The sequence below is a fragment of the Gallus gallus genome, chromosome 1 (assembly GCF_016699485.2).
Source record: "Gallus gallus isolate bGalGal1 chromosome 1, bGalGal1.mat.broiler.GRCg7b, whole genome shotgun sequence".
NCBI classification, from domain to species: domain Eukaryota; kingdom Metazoa; phylum Chordata; class Aves; order Galliformes; family Phasianidae; genus Gallus; species Gallus gallus.
In genome coordinates, this window is record NC_052532.1 from 59,835,175 (window position 1) to 59,844,880 (window position 9,706).

At 42.2% G+C, this 9,706-nt stretch overlaps 1 protein-coding gene across 1 annotated transcript in view; it reads left to right on the forward strand.

Annotated features, from left to right (window-relative positions):
* Positions 1 to 9,706, forward strand: part of TMTC1 (transmembrane and tetratricopeptide repeat containing 1) — a 152,010-nt gene that overhangs the window by 83,098 nt on the left and 59,206 nt on the right. The window contains exon 9 of the mRNA XM_015287026.4: positions 4,395 to 4,516. Coding sequence (XP_015142512.2) covers positions 4,395 to 4,516 — 122 coding nt within the window. The remainder of the gene's footprint in view (positions 1 to 4,394; positions 4,517 to 9,706) is intronic.

Genomic DNA, 9,706 nt, shown 5'->3' on the forward strand with positions numbered 1-9,706 from the left:
CTATCTTTTGTGTTACACATGATCCTTTCAACATGGTCACATTTCTGTCCTTTTTTTCTGGTCTCCCTGTGCTGCCTAGGTGAGCAGGTGTGCAGGAACAGGTGCCATACATGTAGTCTTCACAAGGGTGGAAGAGGAGGGCAGTTCTTGAGTTTGAGCAAGGGCTGGTTTAACTTGTTTTCTGATCCATCAGTATGCACTAAGTTTCTACATCAGTAGAAGCTGTTTAGGGAAGTGGAGAATAAGATCCGGCTGTCATTAAGGTAACTATTTCTCCAGTATAAATTCCAAATTAATGGCTACAGATGAGTTGCAGATGACCTGCAGCCCCACCTTCTGTTCCTGCCCAAGTTCTCTGTGTGGGCAGTCCTCCCTGGTGGGACACGGCAGTGTGCTTACATCTTATGGAAAAGTCAATGGCCAGGTAGAGGAGAGAATTCCAAACTGAGCTCTATGGGATGAGCTCAGCAGTTTGACTCACTGGCTCATCAGCATGACCACACGTAGCACAGAACCACCCAAAGCCTGGCTGGGACCTTGTAGCATGGTGCACCTAGGGGGATATGTGGGGCAGGAATGATAAGGGATGTAACAGGAATGGAAGTCACAGAACCACTGGATTTCATGTCTTTTGTGCATTTGTTTTAGAATAACAAAGGCAACTTACGTTGTTTACACCCTCAAATATGTAGTGACCTCTTTGTTATTTTTGCTGGGGTACCATTTTGACACACAGTTAGAGCAGCTCCCTAAAAGGATGTAAAAATATTGACTTCACATTCCTGTGATGGGAAAGTTGAAATGCAGCCAAACAACACTGAGTCCCATGCGCTTAAAACCTAAAGGCCTTCAAGGACCGTTTCTTAAGAAACCCTCTGCCTGAACCAAATGCTTTAACAAGGGCACTGCTGCGTGCCAGATATGTCTTGTTTCAGAAATCACTACTACTACAGAGGGCTCTGCTTCTCCATGAAGCTGGCTTGTAGCACTGGGCTCCTGTCTTTTAGCCCGGCCAGGGGGACCGAGCTGGCAGCCCTTAATGGCATTAGTCTAGAGCTGTGACTTGTTGTGCAGGGAGAAAATGTACACAATAACATTTTCTCCTTTGGTCTAGCTAATTCCCACATTCTCCTTTCTCCCATTGGATGTGCAGGTTTTATTTGTCTTTCTCCAGCATTAAGTTTCCTTTGCTTATCTGCAGCATTGCAGCCTTGGATAACACTGTGTCCTTCCTAGAGAGGTGAACTAGAGGCTGCTCTCCCTATTACTGATTTAACAAACAACAACTGAGGAACTATTTGATAGCAGGTTCATTTTAAAGCAGGAGTGTATCTTGGGCACAGGGAACACTCTATGCATTAGCCCAACATACCTTCTCGTGCCTTTGGATCTTTGTTGTCAGACTCACGGAGTATAGTGATGGCAGCAAATGGCCCCATAATTAGGCCAGACAAGGTGGGAAAGGAAGCTGGTGTTAACAGGCAGGAGAGAAATGGGAGTATGTGTTCAGAGCTTGTTTTGAGGAAGGACTGATAATTTGCATTTAGAGATGAGGAACAATTTTTAATCCCTTATTTTTTTCTATCCAATTTTCTGTTGTAATTACAAGCCTAAATGATCATTACTGTGCATCTCTGCTCGTCAGCTTAATGGAACGGTACCTGCTTCAGCTTTTGTAATAAGATATTTCAGGTTCTGCCGTGACTTCAGGAAGGCCGTACTATCTGTGTTTTTAAACATACTGAAAAAGTCGACAATAGACACAGGTAATTGTTTTGCTGTTTAAGTCACACATCAATAAAGAAGTTTGGAGACTTGAATTATGCTCTCCTCCCTGCCTTCTGTTTCCTCCGACCCAGTGGAAGTCAGCGCCCTTCTTTTTGAACCTGCAGTTCAGTCAGGGTACAAAGACTGTCTTATAAAGCAACATCAGGTCTTTTTTTAACTTGAGGGTTTCCAAACACTCTGCTCAATGGGGTACCAGCACTGAGCGGGAGAGTTTGTTGGTCCCTTTCCTTCCTGTGGGCAAATGCTCGATGTGTAGAACTGTGGAAACCTTTACAGAAACCGGTGCTGGTTGGAAACTTGTATCCAAAGGGTGTTTTTATTTTTCCTAAAACATTTTTTCAACCTGGTTTTCTCTCTGTGACAAGTATACCTGCGTCATTCAGATGTTCAGGATTAATTTTTAGCATAGAATCATAGAATTATAGAATGGTTTGGGTTGGAAAGGACCTTTAAGATCATCTAGTTCCAATCCCCTGCTATAGGCAGGGACACCTCCCTCTAGACCAGGTTGTTCAAAGCACCATCCAGCCTGGCCTTGAATGCCTCCAGGGAGGGGGCATTCACAACATATCTGGGCAGATTTATCTAGATGAAAGTCCATCTAAGTGTTTTTTTTTTTTTTTTCTCCTTCTAAGTGGTCTCTTTTACTGTTAATGCTTATGTGGTGGTCTGTGTTCCTCAAAGGACATAAACCAAACATGCTAAAGTTGATGATGAAAACTGGTAAGTTGAATCTGTGACAAAAAAATATTGCTTAGTGGCCGTGAGAAGTAACACAGCGTTGGTGTGTCTAAGAAGATATGAGAGTACTACTTGCCATTCTTGCTTGTGTGAAAGCTGAGATACCACTCTGGTCCACATTTGGGCAACCTGGATAGTGTTACACACTGAGCAGATGTATCTGAGCCACCTTAAACCAATTCCTATGGGCCTGGGCCGGAGGAGACCCTACAGAGTATTATGTCACACCACTGTAGCACTTTAGGATGCTTACTCATTTGCCATGTGAGCTTTTGCCTCCCACTGACTAAGGAGGTGGATTAGATATTATGTCTAGCCTGAATGGCTAACTTTTAGGTGGCTGAAGGTAGAAAAGATAGATCCTGGCCGCATAAACATACTTAGTGCGCATAATGGATTCAGTCCTGTAGCTGCAGTAGGTTACTATGTGTCTGTGTTCCAGGTTAGCCTTCTAACTATAGATTATAATACAGTGTTATATAGATATAATATAGATATAATATAGTGTTTTGTACCCGTAGTAGAAAATGTTCATGGTTTTTTTCCACAGAATAGCATTTTAATACTGAGGCTTCTGAATTTCAGCCATCGATTAAGCCAGTGGTAACTAGCATCACAGTCTATGGTTGCGCAACAGCAAGAGAGGTCGTACTGCGTGGCCCCACATCACTGACTGGACTCAGCTCCTCTATTAGAAAATCTCGTTCAACGTATCTGAATTTAGGTCCCTGCAGCTAAAGCTTTGGAGTTCAATTTGCTCTGCAAAGTTGAGAAGTTGCCCAAAACAATTAGACAGCGCTGCAACCATTAAGCTATTCTGCTTGCATCTGTTTCCAAATGTGACAAAGTTTGACTTCTTTGAATGGGTGCAGAACAGCTCTGCTGCAGCTGATGAGACAGTGGTACAGCAGGGCTGGAAATGTATGGCTGGGTGGTTTTACAGACCTAATACTGCGCTTCTTTTAGCTTGATTTTATCCCTTGACATCACCAACAGAAAGTGTGAAATGAGTCGATAGCTTGCAGTGGAGCTAATGGTAGAGCTAAACTTGGCGAAAGAGGCTTTGTTCTCTGGGTGGTGGGAATGCTGTTGGTTTCAGCACCCTGAGATTTTTGTGTCAGCCCTCTGAATCATGGTTGTTTCAAACTGCACGTGGCAATTGGATTTCTCCTCAAAGAGGAACATTAAAATGAACTCAAGTGAAGGGTGTCACCTGATCTCAAGTGAAAGATATATATAGGATAAGTACATCTTGTATTTCCATCTCTGTATGAGTATAGAGACCTTGTGTGAGAAAGTATCATTTCAAGTTTAGGTATTGTCTTAAAAGAGATAAAATGATTAATATGCCATTTGGGGCTAATTTATTCACACAAAATGTAGCTGATTTAATAATTTATTCACACAAAATGTAGCTTTTCCTCAGTTATAGTCACTTAGGATTGCACGTGGCAGTCTCTGTCTGTGATATGCACTTGTGTATTTACATACAAATGTACTGTGTTAATTTATACATTCACACAGCATTGTGAACTTGACCTATTACCAGAATAGAGTGTCTCTTAGGTGCAATTTATGGCATCTCAAGAGAGCTGCATACAAAGAATTGACCTTAGAAGAGTTACCAAGAATAATACATACTGTGTACTGTGCACATTGTGCACTTTTCGGGCATATCAGATGCACAGACTTTATATAAACATGGAAAAACAGTATAGTGCAATAATTTCTTTAAATGCAAAACATATAAACACAAATTTGAGTTGCTTATTTCATTAATAAGAATCTCAGAAGGAAAGGGTAAGCAGTGTTGAATGAAATTGGACTTTTTTAGTTGATATTTGTTTAATTTTGTGTTATTGCAGAAACTGGAACACAAAGAAGTTTTGGTTGGCTTGTTGTTCCTGGTTTTCCCCTTCATCCCAGCCAGCAACCTCTTCTTCAGGGTGGGATTTGTGGTGGCAGAGCGAGTCCTTTACATGCCGAGGTAACTATTGCAACTGAATTCCTTTCTAATGAGACTGCCATCCCATTTTCTAAAAACAGGCAAGATTACTTCTAACCATTTACAATACTTCAAATATTTATATTGATAGTCAGTATGCTTTCTGCCGTTGAGCTGGTGTGATTCTACGAGGGATTTTGTCTTCTGTTGAGGGCAGATCACTCGGCAGGAGCAAAGCTAGCCAAATTCCTTTTCATTTTTCAACACAGATTTTGATGTGTGTGAAACAGCTGAATACAGTGATGAGGTGTTATTTCTTGAGGATTGTTCCCACAGACGCTTTCTCCTGATAGCATTCTCAACTGAAATTGTCAATGTCTTTACCTTAAGGACAGCATCTGAAGAGTTAACTTGTCGTTTTTGTTGTGTACTGCTCAGCTTTTGTGCTACATAGGTGCTCGGTGACAACAAAGGTGACAGTGTTAGGCTGCTAACTTAAGTTATTGAATATTTGCACGACATATCTGTATATTATCTATTATGTATACATCTACAAGTGGAGGATTTGCAGTTGTAGAAGAGGATGGGTCAGCTTCTGCCTCAAAATTTCCCTCAGTTTCCAGCCTCTTAACAAATGTTGCTTCAGTGGTGTGAGTGCTTCCCATTTCTTTTAATCAGTGACAGATTTGAGATGTTACTACTTACATATCCACAGCATCCAGGCTGGAGCCTACAGTGACAGTCAGAGGATGTTCATCCACAGTGCACCAGACTATGGAGGACATCTGGTTGACCTCCCAGCTCAAGTGATGGCACCTAGAGAAGGTTGCCCAGGAAAGTGTTCGGACAGTTTTTGAGTATTTCCAAGATGGAGACTTCATGGCCTGTCTGGGCCTGCTGTTCCAGTGCAGTTTTTTTCCAGCCATGAGCATAAATGATTATTCCTCAGTGGTACAAGTCAGAAGGACGAGTTCTATTTGCTGGTGCAGAGGCTCAGCTCCTGTTATCTCTAATGGGAGCCACTCTTGTGGAGCTGTCAGCAAAGCACAGTCCTCACAAAATGTGGTTTAAAAAATCCTGGGAAAACGAACTTCTAGGTCTTTTTTTGCAAAGCCTTACACATACTTGATAATCTTTTGTGCAAGTAATATCACAAAAAGACTACTCATTGGTGTAAAACTTGAGCTGCTACATTTATTTCAAGCCTCCTATGCAGTTGGTCTATCTCTCCATGCTGTGATGTATTCTGAGTTGCTTCTTGGGCCAAGTGCTACTGATTTTATTCACATTGCTAGCCCTGCTTTCATCTCCTGTCTGATGGGAGCATAGCTGAAAGTACAGTGAGTGAAAGTTGTTCCTGGGTTATTTTGCAAACGATACTTTCAACTAATGGATCTTGCATCATTTCAAATTAACTTGAAAATCAGATTGCTTTAAATTCATGTAACAGAAAATGAGGCAACACATGAAAGCGCAAAGCTATTAAGGAAACAGTCAGCTGAACACAAGGCTGTGTTGAGTGGTTGCATTTCTGAATCTCAAAAGAACAACTGCGGAAAATACTTCAGCTGTCAGCAGTTCCTTGTCCTCCTCCAGATGAGACTGCTGATATAATGAGAGGAGGGGCAATGAAGAAGAAAAAAGGAGATGTTTGCACAGACAAAATTAATCAGCGTTAACGTGTGTGCATATAGTTTGTATAATGCTTTTCATCTCCCTGCGGGCTTTGCAGATATATGACCTACACTGTAGGGATTGATAGTTGACCTTTCTTTTTTCAGGCAGGAAAATGGAGGCAGGAGGATTATGTGGTTTCTCCAGAGTAAGTCTGTGTCAGAGTCCGTGGTTCTCTTGCTTCAATGTTGGGGTCGCTCACATCCCGCTTTGCAATGTGAGGTGTTTGCTTTTAGCCCAGGCAGCTGACAGGAAAGGGAATGAAAGCCCCAGCAGCTAATGGGAGAGGAGGACCGACATTGTGAATGCTGCTGAAGGGGACATTTCCCAGCCAAGGAATCTTGAGAACTGATTTCTTGGCTCAATTACTAAGAAATGAGCTCTCTTTTCATCCTCTGGGTTCAAACAACATGAGTGGTGAGGAGGGCTTCTGTGTGCATTCCTGACTGTGGCAGAACCAAAATGATGATGTTTTTTCCCTTCCTCAGGAGCTCAGCAGTTTAATAGTGATGGCTCTTGCAAGGAGCGTGTTCTTTATTTAGAACAGCCTGTAGCAGTTTTCTTCTGTTATGTCTTGAAAAGAGCTTTTCCTTTGCTTTGCCGTTTCTTCTCTGAAATTCAGTTAACCAGTCAGAGGTGGTAATTCAGCTTTATTTAGACAGAGGTACTAAACCACATGGTGACAACTTGTTGACCTATGTTTTTGGGGTTATACAAGAAGGTGCTTTTCTATCTCTGTTTCAAGTAATAGCCTTTTAGTAGTTGTTACGGGTTTTACAGGTATATACACTGCCTATATGTGTCACAGCTTGAAGTCCTAATTCAGTGTCGTTCAGTAGTTACCTGGGCAAAAAGGCAAGCGTTTTGTTTTCCGTAAAGTTGAGTAAGGACCCAAGGATTTATGTAAAAGATGTTGTAAACGCAAAGGCACAAGGAACAGGCTTTCTGCTTTATGGCTAATTATACAGCTGGGCCTTCCTTTCTGGAGGCGGATGGGTGTTCTGAACAATTCCTCTTCTGTCTGAGCTGCGCCTCAGGGAAGAGGGATACGAGATAAGTCAACCTGGTTGAATGTTTTTTGTTTTTAATTGGCCTTAGTAAAACAGAAGTATTTGGAGAAAATATCTCTTGTATTTAGTTTTCATTTAAGGATTACAAGTGCTTTTTTTTTTTGTTTAAATCAGAAGTTTTTAAAAATAGCACTGCTTAAACCTGAAAATTTTCATAAGAAATCAATTTATTGTCTTTAAACTTCAAATTGGATTCTTGTTGTTGTTGTTTTCTTATCCTGAAGGGGTGAAAGCGTGTTTTCAGGAGAGTTGAAAGTGTGAAATACATATTCCGGGAAACATGGGCAGGATACAATTCCAGAGGACACAGTTTTCAAGAGAGGCATCAAAATAAATAACTGGATCAGTGAAAGACTCGAATCACAGCAGGTTTTCCGACATTTTAAAATGTAGATGTAATTACGCACAATGCCTATCCACCAGTGTTGCTCAGAACATGGCAGACAACCTAACTGTTTTAAAATCAGGAACAACTCTGTGCATCCAGTAATTCTGAGCCATGTGCCATTTGTCTGTACTTGAATGGGAGCACTCACTCCTACTATGTGTTGCCCTTCACATGAAGATACAGGAGAGGCAGAGAAATCTCTAGAGTTCTTCATCCAGGAGTTGCCTGCCCTACTGACTTTGCTGCAGAACTGCAGTTGCTCTTTGCCTCATAGGATCATACCTATCCTAGGGGAACAATTGCTGCCTTTTCCTCATCTTTTACTGCTGCTCTGCTAGTTCCTGGCTGGACTGCTGTGTTGTAACTGGATGTCTGAAGCTTTTTTTACAAGTTTGTAACAACCAGCAAATCAACCAAAGCATTGCTATATTGCTTATTTCTGACTTGTAGAGCAACCCAGCAGTACCTACATGGCTTCCCTGGCAGCTCATTTGAAGTGCGTACTGTAATGAGTCGGTCACAGAGTGCACCATTACTCTTTCCCAATTGGGACAATTGCAGCTTGATGCCATTTTTTTCACCAGCTCTTTTGTTTGTTAATAGTTGATGTTGCGACCCTAATTGTCCATACTACTGCTATAGTCATCATGGCTTTTGTCTATCTAGTAATCTACAAGAAAAACAACTAACAGAAAAAAAGGTGTGATTGTACTTTTCAGGAATTTAATGTACTGTGGCTTTCCCTAAGCCATAGCAAAGCAGACACTGAGTGGAATTTCTGCCTTTGCACAGAGGATGCTTTTGGTTCTTTGTGCTAATGCATTCATTCAAATTAGTGTAATTCTGTACACTGTTAAGTGGTGTAATTGGGAAGGAAAAAAAGGAAAAAAAAAAAGAACCTGATGTGTAATGGATTAATTTGTAATTTCCATAAATGTGAATACTCCTGAGTAAAAGTCCTCAATGCTTGCAGCCGCTTGAGGATGGGACTTACTGGTGCTTCTCTTTTTTGGGAGCATGTCATGCTCTCCACATTACTTTCTTCAAGACAGCTACATAGCGTGGTAGTGGTGGTGGTGTACTTTCTGTTTTCATTGCCATCCCATTATTTAAAGTTACTTGAAGTGGAAAGTTCTCCAAGGCTGAGGAGCCAAATTCCCAATTACCTGTTCAGCATTCTCTCAGTAGTACATCAGATCCTATAAGTGGTAATCTAGCTTCTGGTAGTAATCTAGCTGAAGGAGCTTCAGTTTTCAATTGGAGCCAAGTACTGACACAGCAAAGTCAGCTATGTAAGTCCCACTGACTCCATGCAGTCAGTTTATCTTTCTGTTCCTCCATCTCGATTCCTTTGGGATCTGGAATCCAAGTCACACCTTCTCCATTTACTTAAAACCTCACGATTTTAATGCCACACTATTGCTGCTGCTCCTGCCAGGGCATAGGAGCTGCCACAGCGTGGTCGGAGTGAGCCACGCTCTACGGCCTGTAGAGAAGCAGAGGCCTGGAGGCTCTGCAGGGCATGCAGGGCACTGGGAGCGCCTTACTGGTGGCAGCAGGCCAGCCCCCAGCCCCAGCCCGCCTCACCATGAGCCTGGGGGCTGCACAGTAGCCAGCAGCTGAGGTCAGTGCAGCACTGAGCCCTCTGCCAGCCCAGTGGGGCCTATGCAGAGTCAGGCACTCTGCTTCTGCCTCACTCTCTGATGAAAAACAACTCCACCCCGTTCCTTTAGAAGGGGCCATGGGGATTTACTGCTTGTAGGAAGGCTAAACCCTGTAAGCGTCTACCTTTCAGATGCGTTTCCAAAGCTAAGCCCCTGCTTTTGAAGGCTTGCCTACCCCTATTAAACACTTCAAGGAGAAATCAAAGCAGCCATCCTCTGCTAATGCAGGCAAGAAACGCTGAGATGCTAGTGCCAGATATTTTGGCGAAAGGCAATAAAGATGAGGGAATAAAAGCCGAAATGATTCTGCAAAGCTGAAAAAGATTAGCTCATGGTGCGCTTGGTCTAGACTGCAGTCTTGAGTTGTTTTAACTAAATTTAAAACATGCTTTTGAGAAGCACGTTGCACTTTGGCCATGTACAATTGATTCAGGAA